General features: G+C 43.2%; 1 protein-coding gene across 1 annotated transcript in view; it reads left to right on the top strand.

Annotated features, from left to right (window-relative positions):
* Positions 1-19734, top strand: part of NHERF4 (NHERF family PDZ scaffold protein 4) — a 76571-nt gene that overhangs the window by 39408 nt on the left and 17429 nt on the right. The window contains exons 6-7 of the mRNA XM_077456808.1: positions 3993-4129; positions 8420-8621. Coding sequence (XP_077312934.1) covers positions 3993-4129; positions 8420-8621 — 339 coding nt within the window. The remainder of the gene's footprint in view (positions 1-3992; positions 4130-8419; positions 8622-19734) is intronic.

Below are 19734 nucleotides of genomic sequence, written 5' to 3'. Positions count from 1 at the left end.
AACTTAAACCCTTTTTCCTGAGTCTTAGTGGCTAAAAAGAGCTTATGTGTCAAAATAAAGCATTTTTGCCAATCCATAAGAGAAATAGAGTGACGCAAGTTTGATTCCCAGGTCCGTGTATATTGTGGGAGGTCAGGAGAGGAAGCGTTGAGCAATAAGGAGTAAAGTTGGGAGCCCACGTGTGTTGGGGGGTCGGCCTGCAGAAGCATATCCTCAATCCCGAGGGTTCAGCTAGAATATCTCATAGAGGGGGGAGAGTATCAATATAAGATATTACTTGCTGTCTCTGAAAACCACTGTGTTGGGTGTCAGGAGGATGACCCGAAAGACAGGTCTACTCAAAGAACTTGGGCAAGTCTCCTATGATCTTCTTTTCGCCAGGGTCTGAACCCTGCCCCATTCAAAGCTAGTGGGAAGGTTGGAGTCATAGGCCCTAACGGTTTAGGCACTAGAGTATGTCAAATGGCCCCAAATTTGAATCCTCAGGTGGGTAAGGTCGCTAAGGAGCGATGAGCCCCTACGATAGGTAGAAGGGGTCCAAGGGAGGGTACAGAGATCAATTGGCTTTAAATGGCTTTCCAATTGAACCCAAAGTTTATATGAGGAATGACGGAACCAGTCCAGTATACGAGTTATGTTATATATTACAGTGAAGAGCAATTCTTTCATTCAACATAATTCATAATCATCAATGCACAAGTGAAAAAACAAATAATAATCAATTTGGAAAAAGGTAATTGAATTTTTTTTAAATTAAATGTCTCTAATAGTCTCGCAATCGACTTTATGAACAACACCACTGTGTTCAAAACATGTGACAAAATGCAGTCTTCACAAATGTGTTCTGTGAACCACCACCTCTATGCGTCCCTGGACATTCTCCTGTTTACTTCCCCTCTGTGTGCCACCGCGGGCACGCATCGGGGAAGTTCTGTGTTGGCCGTGTCCCCTGGACACAGCCAATCACAGATCGTGCTAAATGGCCAATCACAGTGGCCATTTAGCACTCGATCGGCCTGTCCAATGAGAGGTGATCTGATATGTAAACATATCAGATCATCTCTTATCGCCTGCTCTCCCTCCTCACACAGAGACAGCGTGTGAGGAGGGAGAGATGAACGGCTGCAGCTGCAGCGTCAGTGAGAACACACACACACACACACAAAGTAAAACACACACTCACAGTGAAACACACACACATGCCCACCTGTCCCCAGTGCCACCTATCAGTGTCATCTGTCCCCTGTGCCACCTATCAGTGCCATCTGTCCCCAATGCCACCTATCCCCTGTGCCACCTATCAGTGCCATCTGTCCCCAGTGCCACCTGTCAGTGCCATGTCTCCCCAGTGCCACTTATCAATGCCACCTATCCCCAGTGCCACCTATCAGTGTCATCTGTCCCCAGTACCACCTGTCCCCAGTGCCACCTAACAGTGCCACCTGTCCCCAGTGCCACGTGCCACCTGTCCCCAGTGCCATGTGCCACCTGTCCCCAGTGTCACGTGTCCCCAGTGCCACCTGTCAGTGTTATGTGTCATCAGTGCCATTTATTAGTGCCATCTGTCATCAGTGCCACATCAGTGTCACGTGTCATCAGTGCCACATATTGGTTCCATCTGTCATCGGAGTCACGTGTCATCAGTGCCACATATTAGTGCCATCTGTCATCAGTGTCACATCAGTGTCACGTGCCATCAGTGCCCTGTCAGTGTCACATGTCATTGTCCTGGTGCTCCAGGACCTTCAAAAGTGTAATAGGTAGTCAACAAGTTAGATGTGTAATTTATGCTCCTAGAACATGTGACGGCGCTCCCTGCATGTTGGGCCTCTCTAAGTGGCCAGGCTGTGAAAAAGTCCCACACATGTGGTATCGTAATACTCAGGAGGAGTAGCAGAATGTATTTTGGGGAATTATTTGTGGTATACACATGCCACGTGAGAGAAATAACCTATTACATTGACAATTTTGTGGGAAAAAAAATTAAAATAAAAAAATCTTCATTTTGCAAAGAATTGTGGGAAAAAAATACAAGACCAAAAAGCTCACCATGCCTCTTACTAAATACTTTGGAATGTCTACTTTCCAAAAAGGGGTCATTTGGGGGGTATTTGTACTTTCCTGGCTTGTTCGGGTCGCAAGAAATTAGATAGGCCACCAGTACATCAGGTGTGATCAGTTTTGTATGATTTGCACCACAACTTGTAGACTGTCTAACTTTCACAAAGACCAAATAATATCCACTAATTTGGGTTATTTTTTACCAAAGATATGTAGCAGTATAAATTGTGGCCAAAATTAATGAAAAAAAAATTAATAATTTGCAAAATTTTATCACAGAAATAAAGAAAATGCGTTTTTTTTCTCAATTTTCTGTCTTTTTTTAATTTATAGCGCAAAAAATTAAAAAACCCAGAGGTGATCAAAAACCACCAAATGAAAGCTCTAAAAAAAGGACAAAAAATTAATTTGGGTACAGTGTTACATGACTGAGTAATTGTCATTCAAAGTGTGAGAGCACCGAAAGCTGAAAATTGGTCTGGGCTGGAAGGGCCCAGTAGGCAAGTGGTTAAAACAGGGATAAAATTCACTTACATAGATCACATATAAAATAGGCGTTTCAAGACCCTCAGCTCACCGCTGATACTCAGATATTGTTTGTATGACATCACGGGCTTGGCTCCTCCCACCTATATGCCTTACGCCCTCCTATTGGGCTTCCTCAGTCTTTTTTTAGCCACCCTGATTGCATTCTTACACTTCTTATTGCATTCTTTGTAGTGCTGGAATTCTGGCAATGACCCCTCTGCTTTATATTTTTTAAAGGCCATTATTTTCCCTCAAAACAGTTATATTCAAGACATGCCATGAATGATAACTTTCAGAGCGGCTTTACTCTCTCAACCAAACTGTCCTGCCAACAATGGCTGGTGTCGTAAATGATCACTTATGCAGCACCATGGGCAGCTGCAGATCAAAAAGAGGCCAAAACGGCATCTTTCTTGCTTGTAATGGATGGGAGGGTTTAGTTCCGTTTTAAATTATTATACTGTACTGAGAAAAACATGCAACCTTACAATACTGCCCTCCATCTAAAAATGCTATTTGCCTCATTGTTTTTGGCTTCACTAAATACCAACTCAAAACTCCAGAGCAAGCATGCCACCAGTGAATTGAGAGGGAAATCAGAATTTCTGATGTGCATACTTGATCTGAGTCACTGATTCTGTCATGCTGCCTACATCAGTGTTTCTCAAAGTCAATGCACCATTTAAAATTATGGACAGTCTTAAAGCACCCCATTCTAAAATGTAAAAAACGATTCTAATAGTTTTACATATTGCAGCAGCCTCTATACATGTAGGACACCCAACATTAGAGGTGATTTATTCTTCCAAAGCAAATACACTTTTCCACACTGCTAACCGGCTAGTATTCCAATGTTTCTCCTCTCCCTCAGTTTCTCTTCTTATCAACACTGATGACATCATTGGTTTTTAGGACACCGCTGCCTGGAAGGTTGAAATGGTGCACAATAAAAACATGATGCTTTGTGTAACTAAAATGCAGTTTTGATCCACCTGCTGGCTTGTATAAATTTTTGACCATTTTTTGGCCATTTTGCCAAGGCACCCCGTAAGAAATCTCAATGCCCTGCAGGGTGCCTGGGCACCGCGGTTGAAAAATGCTGGCTTACACATATGCCTACATATTTCAATGTTTACATTTCCATGTAACAAACTTTACTTGATCTTGTAGGTACATTCACCATATTCAATTTTAAAATAGCATAATCCAACATAAAAAGGACCTTGAAATGCTTTCTAACTTACTTTCTATTTTCAACATCAACAATTTCAATTATTGTGACAAATTTAAGAAGTAACAATGAGATTGCTTGCACTGTAAAATAGTAAATGTTTTCCATATATAGATGTTATATTACTGTTTAGTGACCATTATATATTTGTATATACAATGTTGTTACCCAGGTGTCCGTGGTACATTTCTTCTCAATGTGGAAGATGGCGGTGCGGCACAAAAGGCTGGGGTTCCCTCTGGTGCCCGTCTTCTTGAAGTCAGTGGTGAAAGTGTCACAAGCTTTACATTGAGTCAACTGTCTAAAAAGGTGTGATAATATCCTTTTTTAGTTTTATACAAAAAAATTGTATACTAATTATGGAATAGTTCTTAAAGTGTATCTCCGATCAAAATGTAAAATTAGATGTAGCACCCTTCTCGGTAGGTGCTAGAAGAGAGTATAGAATTTGTGTCTTTCTGCTTACCAGGAAGGCTGCCAGGTAAATGTAGATGCTCTCTACACAACCAGGAAGCAGGGACCAATTAATTGAATGTTTCACACTGGTCCAATAAGATGAGCATATTGGACAGTGGGAGGACACCTGACAAGTGAGAGCACAGGCATAGTTACAGCCCTGGCGATTGGCAGAGGAAAGTGCCTTGGTACATGCTGGGGACTGTATATATGCCAAGGACACATGTGCTCTGGGTCTTAGGCTGGAGGGCGGGGTCACAGAGGGATGGCATAGCTGCCCCTCCTCTGCACAAGCTGTCAAGCGGCCTCAGGTGGTTGACCTGAGGGCCTGAATCTGAGTAAAGCTGCAACCCAGATGTCCTGCAGAGCTGATTGGAAGGGAGACACACCAGGAAAGATCTGTTTTGGCCTACAGTAAGTATAGATCTGTGTCATGGGACCTGTCCTGCAAGGGCCACGCCTTCAGCTAGTAGAGTCAGTGGATGGGTGTCAGTTAAAGGAGATGCTAGTGAGTGTCCTGAAGATAAACAGTTTCACCATGTCTGCAGCCAGAGCAAGCAAAGGACTTATTCCTCCCATACAAGTGTTGTATGGTATAGCAGAGAGTCTGCTACCACATTTAACCTGGTGAGACCGAGTGAGAGTTGTCCTCATCTGTAATTAGTTCCAGTTGGAGAATCCCACTACTTCCTTCTCCCACCCACATTTAAACAATAAATACAAAAAAAACCTCCTGGATAATAAGTTGTTGAGAGTACAGGTGGTTCTGTGAAAACCCAAGTAATTGGCTGCAAGATAAGAAGGGGAAAGCCCATGGAAGTCTACACACAGCAATCCCTAATGCTAATTCATTGCCACATTGTATTTCAGTTATTTCCACTCTACTCCTTAAGGCTCGGTTCACACTGCCGCGACTTTTGGTGCAACTTTACCAGGTGACTTCCTGCCATCTTGAGTACTATTTTGATAATATTATAGAATAGAAGTTGAATAGAAGTCGCATTGAAGTAGTACAGGAACCTTTTCTAAAGTCAGAAGGACTTCAGTAGTGCTAATTAGGACAATTCTCATTGACTAACATGGGATTTGATGTGTATTGCGAATAGGGATCTCACAAGTCAGATCCCAAGTCACGGCAGTGGGAACGGATCCTAAATCTGAACAATCTTGAAGTTTGTGAACTTATTATGTGAAGATCTCCACACATTTACTTCTTTGAATTCAGTGTATTCACTATGCCCTATGAATATGCGCTGCTGTGTCACACATTTCACAGAGCTTGCCTTCTGAACTACAGAGGAACTTAGAGGAGGAATTTCAGGAGACGGAGTCAGTACAGGAATCACAAGCAGGTTTTTGATAGTTACACCAGGGAACATAAACTGAATGCAGATAGTGACCCATGCGGAAAGTGAATGCTACCCAGCCTAGATTACCAGCTAAATGGTATTATTCATAATGAAAAAAAAGCACAGGTGTTTCCAATGTGCAAGTAAATCATTTGTTTTTTTGCTTTGCTTTTGGACTCCTTACCAGCTTTATGTTAATTCATTCTCACTTAGAATATTTAGAATGTCTGAATTGCAGACGTCATTTCTCCAGGGAAAACACCAAAGCAGATTTAGAACATTAGATAGAACAGTATTCTGCATACATTATGTCACAAGTCATTCACTGGAGCACAGGGATCTAAATACCAGTAAAGGACTGTACTATTGAACGGGACTCATGACACAAAAAATACGGAGGAAATCAGGTGAGGACAGCCAGAAACATAGAGCAGCAGAAGTGACAGCTGAAGCGACAATTAGGCAAAACCAGAGACACTGGCAGAAACCCCGGATAATAAAACTGGAAGTCTGTTTGATTTTACAGTATTAAAGCGGTGTTCCGCCCCAAAAAAACAAAATTAAAACCCAGCAGCTGCACATACTGCAGCTGCTGGCTTTTTATTAAAAGGCCACTTACCTGTCCTGGAGTCCAGCGATGTCGGCACTGCAGCTGATGTTTCCAATGTGGGTAAGTGTAGCCTTACGGCTTCACGCCGGGAACCCTACTGCACATGTGCGAGGCCCCGCTCCTCTCTCCTACTGGCCCGGCGACAGGGAGAGGAGGAGGGAGAAGAAGAGAGCCCCGCGGTGATGTCACGGCCGCGGCCCGTACTCCTGGAAGTTGGACAGGTATCCTGTACCCCCCGAAAGTTGCCAATTGTGGCACAGGAGGGGGAGAGGAGACAAATGAGTGGAGGTTCTACTTTTGGGTGGAACTCCGCTTTAAGGACATAAATATCCCATACATGGAATCAATGAGAGCTCACTGTCAAGATCAAGGACACTCATTGCATCTTGAAGAAAAGGGTTTAACCACTGCAGATAGAAAGGGTTCTTCACTTTACGGCTACATTCATGGATACTTGGATAGTCTTCTATGTTCAGAGGTGGCATTTTGCTGGATACAGCAACACTCTGCGATTTGGCCATATACAAACTAACTGATTAGCTGAGCTAAATCCACAGAAATGCTGGCCTTGGATGTACACTGTCTGCGTCAAGGCTCTGTTCTGTGTGGAGGCTCTATTCGCATGTAACCACTCCGATTATCAGGTACATATGAACAGCGACAACACACGGTCATTGATTTGTACTATGAATGTGACAGCCACAGCTGACAGCGGCTGTAGGTCACACACACAGTGTGCAGACAGCATGTAGTCTGTGAATGTAGCCTAATGGCTGTGAAACTGGAAAGATTGCTTAAAAAAGGATTATTATAGTAAGTCTAAGGCCGCGTACACACGGGCGGACTGTTCGCCCAACTTTGTCCGCTGAACAGTGTTTGGGCGGACAGTCCGCTCGTGTGTGGGCTTTCAGCGGACAGTTTCAGCGGACAGTTGGACGGACAAGGTTTTTCGGAATTTCCGAAAAACTGTCCGCTGAAACCTTGTTTGAGCGAACAGTCCGCCCGTGTGTAGGCTTGTTCGTCAAACAAAGTTGCGCGCATGCTCAGAAAGGATTTTCACGCCGAAAGCTATAATGCAGTGTATAGGACGTCGTATTTTTCGTCCCGTCGTACGTGCCGTTCACGTCATCGCGCACGGTTTCAGCAAACTGTTCGTCCGTCGTGTGTGGCCATGTCCGTCCATGCTAAGTTTGAGCGGACTGTTTGCCGAAACTGTTGGACGGACAAAGTTGGGCGAACAGTCCGCGCGTGTGTACGCGGCCTAAGCCTTAACATTTGGTTTGCTAGTACATTAGAGGGTTTATATAGGAAAAGCAAATATACTGTTAACTTTGAAAGATAATTTGCCCTTTACAAGAGAATTTCCCTTTACTTGTTGTGAAAATCCACTTCTCAAAGAATACCCAATCGTGTGCAAGTTAAAAAAAAAAAAGAAAAAAATGATAAAACATTAAAAAATGTATTTTTTGCGTGCACATGATTGGATGATTCACTAAGGATGGCAAATTCCCCTGTGCCAAGTGCAAATTCCCTATATATCAACTGTCATTTTTGTTTATAAAATACAGTTTTTACCACTTTCACCCCTTTAATGTATCTCATTGCTGCTGTCTCTTTCAGCCAGTTCCTCTGCACATGCACTTGCTCAAGTATTTGCTGATCTTTATTGTTCTGGATTGTCATCCTGATAGTGCTGTAGCCTCAACCAGGGGGCATGTGACAAACGGGGGTATTGGTTTAACCTCATAGCCGGAAGTGTCTGAGCAAGGTCCTTAATGTCAAGATTATTTGGAATTCATTTAATGAAAGCTGATGATATAAAAAAGCTGGGGGGGGGGGGGGGGGTCTCAGGACAAGTCTGATCATTGGAGGAGAGCACACTGAGTTCCCAGCATAGAGAACTGACCACAGTGTGCTCTCCTAATTAGTGTGTTCAGTTTTTTAATAGGAAAGCAGAGGGACTGGCAGGAACACCAGGGATTTTACACAAAGGAAGCAATACAAAGAGAACAGGATACTTTTTCATACAAGTACATGGTACAGCGGGCACAAATCAGGAATATGAAATGGGTTTACATACTCTTTAACATGTTAAAGCTTTCATGAGATTTAGGTGGGTTTTAGACCTCCTTTACATGCTTGCATCAGTTTGTTTATTGAAGTTTTCTTGCCTTTCTCTTGCAGTTGCAAAATAGTGGTTCACGTGTTGTCCTGCTAGTTTTGGAACCATCTGCATTGGAGGTATATGAAGCTCAGGGAGTTGTACCAAGCATTGCATTTGCTGATATATCTTATGTGCCTTATCGTACAAAAAATCTTCACTTAGTGCGTAGTCCAGAGGGTTATGGATTCCTTTTAAGACAAGAAAAGTGCCTAGGTGGACAAGGTAAACTAAAATGTCACGTACAGTATGTATTAAATACTTGATCACAAAAAAATGTGCTATGTGGTATTATTACAATATTTATTTTTAAGCTATTTTTAAGTGTCTTTCCACCATTCATTTCTCCATTCAGTTCTCTCAGGTTCTTTGTCCCGTCTTTTAAGGTGCCTTACCACAGCTAGCAAGAAGATGGAGGAGACAGACTGCTTTTGCAGCAATGCTTTTCAATGGCTCTCAGCATTTGCCTGCCGTGTCAGGCCACCGTGCGCCAAGGGGGATACGCGTCCTGTCCAACATCACAGTCACCATGACAGGGCACTTAGAAAGATCGGACAAAGTATCCATAGTATTTTCTTCCATTGAAGCAATAAATGGTGTAAAGTAGGGTTGCACCGATACCACTTTTTTTAAGCCTGAGTACTTTTTTCAATTACTCGCCGATACCAATTACTGATACATTTTTAAATGTCATGTGACAGGTTTATTTATTTATGTTTGAAACAGGGAAAAGGAATGAGGATACAGATTACCCAGTCCCTTTCTCTGCAGCCTCAGCTGCAATGAAGATGAATGGACAGGAGACAGCGGCTCCTGTTCATTCATAAACTGAAACATCGTAAACACAGGAGTGAAGAAAAAGAGGAGGAGCCAGGTGTGCCAGCAGGGCGACGCAAGATGAAGGAGATCTGTGCAAAACCACTGCAGATAAATGTTTTAAAAAAAAGTAACTTTACATTAGTTACATAGTAGGTGGGGTTGACAAAAAAGACACAAATCTATCAAGTCTAACCTAGATTATATGTCAGTATTACATTGTATATCCATGTATGTTGTAGTCGCCCAGGTGCTTATCCAATAGTTCTTTGAAACCATTGAGGCTCCCCGCTGAAACCATCGCCTGTGGAAGGGAATTTCACATCCTTGCCGCTTTTACAGTAAAGAGCCCTCTATGCAGTTTAAGGTTAAACATCTTTCCTTCTAATATTAATGAGTGGCCATGTGTCTTATTAAACTCCCTTATGTGGAAAAGTTTTATCCCTATTGCGGGGTCACCAGTATGGTATTTGTAAATTGAAATCGTATCCCCACTCAAGCGTCTTTTCTCCAGAGAGAATAAGTTCAGTGCTCGTAACCTTTCTTCATAACTAATGTCCTCCAGTCCCTTTATTAGTTTTGTTTCCCTTCTCTGTACTCTCTCCATTTCCAGCACATCCTTCCTGAGGATGAGGAAAATCTGAGGAAAATCTTGTATATAATCCCTTATCATCCCCTCCAAGAGCTTGTATACTATTGGTGTTAGGCTAGCTGGTCTGTAATTCCCAGGGATGTATTTTGGCCCTTTTTTAAATATTGGTGCTACATTGGCTTTTCACCAATCAGCTGGTACCATTCCAATTAGTAGACTGTCAGTAAAAATTAGGAACAATGGTCTGGAAAATACATGACTGAGTTCCCTAAGGACCCTCAGGTGCAAGCCATCTGGTCCCAGTGACTTATTAATGTTATGTTTTTCAAGTCTATTTCTAATTATTTCTGCCATGAGGGTGCTTCCTGTGATGTGTCATGAGGATAAACAGTGCAGTTTTGGTTACTGAAGCCCCCCAATTCCTTTGTGAAGACTGAGGAGAATAATAAATTCAATATCTTTGCCATCTCACCACCATTTGTAACCTGATTCCCTTCCTCATTCTTTATGGGGCATATATGGTCTGCCCTCCCTCTTTTACTGTTTATATACTTTTTTCTTGGAATATTTTTTTGCTCTCTTCTTTCGTGTTTTATCTTAGCCACCCTAATTGCACCCTTACATTTCTTGTTGCATTCTTTGTAAATTTTGAATGCTGATGATAATCCCTCAGCCTTGTATTTTTTGAAGGCCTCTGCTTTGCTTTTATATGCATTTTTTACATTGGAGTTAAGCCACCCAGGACTTTTATTGGCTCTTTTAAATGTATTTCCTAATGGGATGCACTGGCTAATGCCCTTATTTAATATTCTCTTAAAGCAAACCCATCTCTCCTCCATATTCTTTGTTTCTAAGATTTTATCCCAATTAATATCTTCTAGCAAAATTCATAGTTTAGGGAAGTTTGTTATTTTGAAATTCGGTGTCTTTGTTTCCCCCTTCTATTTCCTATGTGTGTCATTTATACTGAAGCTAATTGACCTGTGATCGCTGTTTCCTAAATTGCCCCGTATTTCCACATTTGTGATCATGTCTGTATTGTTGGTAATCAATAGGTTTAGTAACGCTTTGTTTTTAGTTGGTGCGTCTACCATCCAACCCATTAAATTGTCCTGCAAAACATTTAGGAACTGGCAAGCCTTAGACGAATGCACGGTTCCTTACGCCCAGTCTATGTCTAGATAATTAACAATCCCCATTATGATGACATTTACCATCTTTGCCGCTATTCCAAATTGTGATAGGAGGTCCGGCTCCCCCTCCTCCCTCAGGTTAGGGGGCCTATAGCATACTCCCAGTCTTACTTTAAACTTAGTTTCATCCCTTTGGAGCTCTACCCATAAGGATTCCACCTCCTCCCTTGCTCCCTTAGTGATGTCATCTCTCACATTCACTTGTACATTATTCTTGATATACAGGCATACCCCTCACCCCTTTTTTTCCCCTCTCTATCCCTGCGATAAAGGGAATACCCTTGAATGGTTGCCAGCCAATCATAAGAGCTGTTGAACCAAGTCTCTTAAATTCCCAAAAATCAAAATCCTCCTCGTACAACAATATCTCTAGTTCTCCCTTCTTGTCCGCCAGGCTCCTGGCATTGCTGAACATGCCACGCACTTTAGACCGGTTGCATACCGTCTTCTTAGTGGGTGTTCCGAGGTTGCAACTAGGACCTGTTACTATACTTACCTTGGGTTTATGTGCTTTAGTCAACATACCACTAATGCCCCCAATACTACCCTCTGGCATATGTTCTGCTCTGACTATCTCTACCCTTCCCCGTGCCTAGTTTAAAAGCCCCTCTAACTTTTCGGCCATCTTTACTTCCAGTAGATCTGCACCCTCCTCATTTAGGTGCAGTCTGTCCCGTCTATAGAGCTGACGATTGACTGAGAAGCCGGCCCAGTTCTTCAGAAATCCAAACCCCTCCTTACTGCACCAGCTCCTCAGCCACTTGTTTACTTCCCTAATCTCCCTCTGCCATTATGATGTGGCACGAGGTACCAATAGTATTTCTGAGAATACTACCTTGGAGGTCCTTTTCCTCAACTCACACAATCACTTTAAAGATATGATTCTTTAAGTTCTGTTCACAAAGATGTGTACAGAGTAGAAATACTTTTTTTTTTTTTTTTTTTTATACCTTTCTGGTTCACATACAGCTCTGTCCTTGCATATAAAGGATAACATTTACTTATTCTGGCTCATTTAAGAAATTCAGGGCTGAGAGACGACAGCAATTTGGTGAGTGTTTAACCACTTGCCGACCGCCTAACGCCGATGTACGTCGGCAGAATGGCACGGGCAGGCATAAGCACGTACATGTACGTGATTTGCCTCCCGCGGGTCGGGGGCCCGATCGGGCCCCCGCCCGGTGCCTGCGGCGGTCGGTTTTCGTTCGGGAGCGATCCCGGACGAGGGGACGGCCATTCATTCATGGCCACCCCCTCGCGATCGCTCCCGACGAATAGAAATCCCCGGTGACATCACTTCCTCTCCTGTAATGTAAACACAGGAGAGGAAGTGATGTATTCTCTCCTCCGTGTCGGTATTTTTCGTTCCGACACGGAGGAGAGCGGATCAGTGAGTTGCACCAACACATCCCACACACAGTAGAACATGCCAGGCACACTCACACCCCCCCTTTACCCCCCGATCACCCCCCCAATTACCCCTGCCCCCCAGTCACAGTGACACCAATGTCATTTTTTTTTTTTTTTTTTTTTTTTTTGCATTGGTGTCATTTGTGACTGTAATAACTGTTAGGGCAGTTAGAGTTAGCCCCCTTTAGTTCTAATGTACCCCCCTAACCCCCCCAATAAAGGTTTAACCCCGTGATCACCCCCCGTCGCCAGTGTCACTAAGGCTGGGTTCACATTGCAGCGGTTTATGAGAACGAATGTGATTCGCACCGCACTGCAGTGCAAATCACATCCGATCTCTGTGCGATTCGAGTTCAGCCATTCGCCGCACCCGCCACACCCGCCGCACCCGCCGCAAATTCGCACGGGACCCTTTTTTTGGCCCGCAGCAGAATCGGATCGCATGGGTGTTCACACCATGCGATCCGAGTTTGCAGATCGCACTGCGATATGCGAACTGATCTGGGGGTGTCAGTAACATTTCACTGACACTCCCAGCAGTTCGCATAGGGCAGTGTGAACTGCCGCCGGGAGGCATGCGATGCGGGAACCCGCCGCGGATTCGCGGCGTTTCCGCATCGCTCCAGTGTGAACCCAGCCTAATAAGCGATCATTTTTCTGATCGCCGTATTAGTGTCCCAGGTGACGCTAGTTAGGCAGGTAGGTATTTAGGTTCGCCGCAGCTTTTTATAGCGCCAGGGACCCCCATATACTACCGCATAAAGCCCCCTGATTGCCCCCTAGTTAACCCTTTCACCAGTGATCACCATATAACTGTTACAGGTGACGCTGGTTGGTTAGTTATTTTTTTATAGTTTCAGGGCACCCGCCATTTATTACCTAATAAAGGTTTAACCCCCTGATCACCCGGCGGGTGTCATTTGTGACTAATAACTGTTAGGGCAGTTAGGGTTAGCCCCCTTTAGTTCTAAGGTACCCCCCTAACCCCCCCAATAAAGGTTTAACCCCGTGATCACCCCCCGTCGCCAGTGTCACTAAGGCTGGGTTCAGATTGCAGCGGTTTGAGAACGGATGTGATTCGCACTGCAGTGCAAATCACATCCGATCTCTGTGCGATTCGAGTTCAGCCATTCGCCGCACCCGCCACACCCGCCGCACCCGCCGCAAATTCGCACGGGACCCTTTTTTTGGCCCGCAGCAGAATCGGATCGCATGGGTGTTCACACCATGCGATCCGAGTTTGCAGATCGCACTGCGATATGCGAACTGATCTGGGGGTGTCAGTAACATTTCACTGACACTCCCAGCAGTTCGCATAGGGCAGTGTGAACTGCCGCCGGGAGGCATGCGATGCGGGAACCCGCCGCGCATTCGTGGCGTTCCCGCATCGCTCCAGTGTGAACCCAGCCTAATAAGCGATCGTTTTTCTGATCGCTGTATTAGTGTCACAGGTGACGCTAGTTAGGCAAGTAGGTATTTAGGTTCGCCGCAGCTTTTTATAGCGCCAGGGACCCCCATATACTACCGCATAAAGCCCCCTGATTGCCCCCTAGTTAACCCTTTCACCAGTGATCACCATATAACTGTTACAGGTGACGCTGGTTGGTTAGTTATTTTTTTATAGTTTCAGGGCACCCGCCATTTATTACCTAGTCTCACTAGTGTACCCCTAAATTTAGGGGTGTCTACTTTCCAAAATGGGGTCATTTGGGGGGGGGTTTGTGCCATCTTGGCATTTTATGGCCTTCAAAACTGTAACGCCCTTAGAAAGCCTGAAGGCGGTGCTTGGTTTTCGGGGCCCCGTACGCGGCTAGGCTCCCAAAAAGTCCCACATATGTGGTATCCCCGTACTCAGGAGAAGCAGCAGAATTTATTTTGGGGTGTCATTTCACATATGCCCATGGCATGCGTGAGCAATATATCATTTAGTGACAACTTTGTGAAAAAAAAAAAAAAAAAAAAAAGTTTGTAATTTTCCCGCAACTTGTGGCAAAATATAAAATATTCCATGGACTCAACATGCCTCTCAGCAAATAGCTTGGGGTGTCTACTTTCTAAAATGGGGTCATTTGTGGGGGTTTTGTGCCATCTTGGCATTTTATGGCCTTCAAAACTGTAATAGGTAGTGAGGAGTGAAGTCAAATATTTACGCCCTTAGAAAGCCTGAAGGCGGTGCTTGGTTTTCGGGGCCCCGTACGCGGCTAGGCTCCCAAAAAGTCCCACATATGTGGTATCCCCGTACTCAGGAGAAGCAGCAGAATTTATTTTGGGGTGTCATTTCACATATGCCCATGGCATGTGTGAGCAATATATCATTTAGTGACAACTTTGTGAAAAAAAAAAAAAAAAAAAAAAAGTTTGTAATTTTCCCGCAACTTGTGGCAAAATATAAAATATTCCATGAACTCAACATGCCTCTCAGCAAATAGCTTGGGGTGTCTACTTTCTAAAATGGGGTCATTTGTGGGGGTTTTGTGCCATCTTGGCATTTTATGGCCTTCAAAACTGTAATAGGTAGTGAGAAGTGAACTCAAAAATTTACGCCCTTAGAAAGCCTGAAGGCGGTGCTTGGTTTTCGGGGCCCCGTACGCGGCTAGGCTCCCAAAAAGTCCCACATATGTGGTATCCCCGTACTCAGGAGAAGCAGCAGAATTTATTTTGGGGTGTCATTTCACATACGCCCATAGCATGTGTGAGCAATATATCATTTAGTGACAACTTTGTGTAAAAAAAAAAAAAAAATTTTTTTTTTGTCATTATTCAATCGCTTGAGGCAAAAAAATAAAATATTCAATGGGCTCAACATGCCTCTTATCAATTTCCTTAGGGGGTCTACTTTCCAAAATGGGGTCATTTGGGGGGGTTTTGTACTGCCCTGCCATTTTAGCACCTCAAGAAATGAGATAGGCAGTCGTAAACTAAAAGCTGCGTAAATTCCAGAAAACGTACCTTAGTTTGTAGATGTGACAACTTTTGCGCAAACCAATAAATATACAATTATTGACTTTTTTTTTACCAAAGACATGTGGCTGAATACATTTTGGCCTAAATGTATGACTAAAATTGAGTTTATTGGATTTTTCTAATAACAAAAAGTAGAAAATATCATTTTTTTTCAAAATTTGCGGTCTTTTTACGTTTATATCGCAAAAAATAAAAATCGCAGAGGCAATCAAATACCATCAAAAGAAAGCTCTATTTGTGGGAAGAAAAGGACGCAAATTTTGTTTGGGTACAACATTGCATGACCGCGCAATTACCAGTTAAAGCAGCGCAGTGCCAAAGTGTAAAAAGACCTCTGGTCATTTACCAGCAAAATGGTCCGGTCTGAAAGTGGTTAAGTTATTAAGAAAGTGACAAAGAGCTCAGGAACAAGGAATTCTCGTGCATTTCATACATACCTTGTGCATTTTCAGAGACCTGAGGCAGTGCTTTTTGTAATCCTATTCAATACATTATTGAACAGAAACAGTATAGTATCTATTCCAACCAGTCAGAACCGATCTTGTTCTATACTGCCTTTAATAAAATAAATGTGGCTTGATAGTGGTTATTGTACTTTGCACTTAGCAGACTGCTGTTTGCATTTATTAAACCAGTTAACTTTATACCAGTGGAATGTGTATAACAGCATGGTTTTAGATTATTAGTTAAAATATTTTACCTGCTGTATAAGTATTGAACACGTAACCATTTTTCTAGGTAAATATATTTCTAAGGGCCGGTTCACACAGCGAGCCGCGGCGAGGCGTCTCCGACTTAACTCGCCGCGACTTGCGGGGAGCTCAGCGGCGACTTGCAGAGGACTTCTGCATAGAAGTCAATGCAAGTCGCCCCCGAAGTCGCCCCGAAGTAGTACAGGAACCTTTTTTCTGAGTCGGAGCGACTCGAGTCGCTCCTCTCAGAACGGTTCCATAGTACTGAATGGGGGCGACTTGCGGGAGCGAGGCGAGGCGAGCCGTGTCGCCTCGCCTCGCGTCGCAGTGTGAACCAGCCCTAAAGGTGCTAGTGCCATGAAATGTTCACTACATGTCGGTAACAATACAAAGAAACCAAAACAAATACGTTCAGAAATTAAGTTATGTGTAATAAAATTGAATGACACAGGGAAAAAGTATTGAAAACACAAAGTAAGGAAGGTGCAAAAAGGCATGGAAAGCTAAGCCACCATCTGAAATCTGTAATTAGAAAGCAATCCTGCCCCTTGTCAGTGCAAATTAATATCAGCTGGTTCAGTCTCAACTGATGGCTTATAAAAAGGTGTCTCATTACCAAAGTGTCAAACAAGAAGCATCTCATGATGGGTAAAAGCAAAGAGCTCTCTCAAGACCGTTGCAACCTTTTTGTTGCAAAACATACTGATGGCATTGGTTACTTCTGAAAGTTCCAGTCAGCACTGTTGGGGCCATAATCCGGAAGAGGAAAGAACATAATTTCACCATAAACTGACCACGACCAGGTACTCCTCGCAAGATTTCTGACAGAGTGAAAAGAGTTATCAGCAGAGTTGTCCAAGAGCCAAGGACCACTTTTGAAGAGCTTCAGAAAGACCTGAAATTAGCAGGTAAAATTGTTTCAAAGAAAACAATAAGTAGCGCACTCAACCGCCATGGCTTGTATGCATGCTCACTACGCAAGACTCCATTGTTGAAGAAAAAGCATGCTGAAGCTTGTTTAAAGTTTGCTGCACAACATTTAGACAAGCCTGTGAAATACTGGGAGAATATAGTCTGGTCAGATGAGACCAAAATTGAACGCCATAATACACACCATGTTTGGAGGTTAAATGGCATGGCACATCACCCCAAAAATACCATACCAACAGTGATGTTTGGAGGTCGGAAAATCATGGTGTGGGGCTTTTTTTCAGCACATGGTACTGGCAAAATTCATATAGTTAAAGGGCGGATGAATGGAAAAATGTACCAAGAAATTCTTGATAAAAATCTGCTGCAATCTACCAGGATGATGAAGATGAAACAAGAAAGGACATTTCAGAAAATCAATGATCCCAAACACAAAGCCAAGAAATCTCTCAATTGGTTTCAATGAAAGAAAATAAATCTGCTAGAATGGCCCAGCCAATCACGTAACTTGAATCCAATAGAAAATCTATGGAAAGAACTACAGATCAGAGTTCATAGAAGAGGCTCATGGAAACTTCAAGATTTGAAGACTATGTGGAAGAATGGGCCAAAATCACTCCTGAGCAATGCATGTGACTAGTTTCCCCACACAGGAGGTGTCTTGAAGCTATGATTACCAACAAAGGATTTTGTACGAAGTATTAAATAAATTTCAGTTAGCGTGTTCAATACTTTTTCCCTGTGTCATTCCATTTTTTTTTTACACATAACTTCATTTCTGAATTTATCTGTTTTGGTTTCTTTGTATATATGGATTGCATGTGTTGTTACTGACATGTAGTGAACATTTCATGCCAATAGCATCTTTAGAAATATATTTACCTAGAAAAATAGTGATATGTTCAATACTTATTTTACCCGCTGTATCTAAAGCTATAGTTTTATTAACAAAATAGGGGGACGGGATGTTGAAACCCCTGGCAAGCTTTTATTAGGTCTGAGTCCTATAGGTATCAGGGGCAGCTAGTGCTCACTATTTGGGGGGGGGGGGGGTACACAACACCCAACACCCCCCCTCCCCACTTGCGGGAGACAGACAGCAGTGGTACTAAGACTCCCTGGCTAATAGGGGTTTCCTGATTGTCTGGGAGGAGAATGAGGAAGACAATAACGAATATTAATTTGCTATTGTCACACAAAATGGTGTGCTCTACGCCCCGAGCCCATCCTGTTTTGAAGCCTATTAGAGCCTCTGGCTCAAATCCCATGCTTCAAAAAACCCACCATTAAAATAAATGCGTCCAGCACCCCGCATGTAGATTGGGGGCCGGACGCATGGATGGGGGGGGGGGGGGGCAGCGTCCCTGCACCACTTATGGAGTGGCCACCACTGATAGGTAAAAAGCCAAGGGGGGTGAATACTTTTGCAAGGCACTGTATACCTATTTTGTTACAATCAGGCCTTTAGTTCAATGTTTTTTTTAAAATCTGAATTACATGTGATGGATCAGAACACAATAGTCTAAGTTGGTGAAGTAAAATTAGAAAAATATATACATAAAACTATTTTTCAGAAATAAAAAACTGATAATTGGCATGTGCGTATGTATTCACCCCCTTTGTTATGAAGCCCATAAAAAAAGCCACATAATTAGTGAAATGATGTCCACCTGTGTGCAATGTGTCACATGATCTGCCATTACATATACAAACCTTTTTGAAAGGCCCCAGAGGCTGTGACACCTAATCAAGAGGCACCACTAACCAAACACTGCCATGAAGATCAAGGCACTCTCCAAACAAGTAAGGAACAATGTTGTTGAGAAGTACAAGTCAGGGTTAGGTTATAAAAAAATATCCAAATCTTTGATGATCCCTAGGAGCACCATCAAATCTATCATAACCAAATGGAAAGAACATGGCACAATAGAAATACCTGCCAAGAGACGGCCGCACACCAAAACTCACGGACCGGGCATGGAGGGCCTTAATGAGAGAGGTAGTACAGAGATCTAAGGTAACCCTGGAGGAGCAGCAGAGACTGGAGTACATGTACATAGGATGACAATAAGCCGTACGCTCCATAGAGTTGGGCTTTATGGCAAAGTGGCCAGAAGAGAGCCATTACCTTCACCAAAAAACAAAATGGCACGTGTTTTGAGTTTGCGAAAAGACATGTGGGAGACTCCCAAAATGTATGGAGGAAGGTGCTCTGGTCTGATGAGACTAAACTTTTTGGCGATCAAAGAAAATGCTATGTCTGGCGCAAACCCAACACATCACATCACATCACCCAAAGAACACCATCCCCACAGTGAAACATGGTGGTGGCAGCATCATGCTGTGGGGATGTTTTGAGTTGAGGGAAAGATTGATCGTGCTAAATACAGAGATTTTGTTGAGGAAAACCTGTACCACTCTTTGTGTGATTTGAGGCTATGAAAAATGAATTAATAAAAAATTACAAAGAAAATTATCTGGAGGAGCTGTAGAGATCCAAAGCTCAGGTGGGAGAATCTGTCCACAGGACAGCTATTAGTCGTGCATCCCACAAATCTGACCTTTATGGAAGAGTGGCAAGAAGAAAGCCATTGTTGAAAGAAAGCCAGAAGAAGTCCGGTTTGCAGTTTGCGAGAAGCCATCAGGGCAATCTTAGAAGAAAACCTGTAATGCCATGTACACACGATCGAAAATTCTCATCAGAAAAAGCTCTGATGGTTTTTCCGATGGAATTCCGCTCA

The sequence above is a fragment of the Lithobates pipiens genome, unplaced genomic scaffold (genome assembly GCF_037356315.1).
Source record: "Lithobates pipiens isolate NorthernLeopardFrog02 unplaced genomic scaffold, aLitPip1_a1.2 Scaffold_27, whole genome shotgun sequence".
Lineage (NCBI taxonomy): Eukaryota > Metazoa > Chordata > Amphibia > Anura > Ranidae > Lithobates > Lithobates pipiens.
This window is presented reverse-complemented; position numbering and strand designations above follow the sequence as displayed.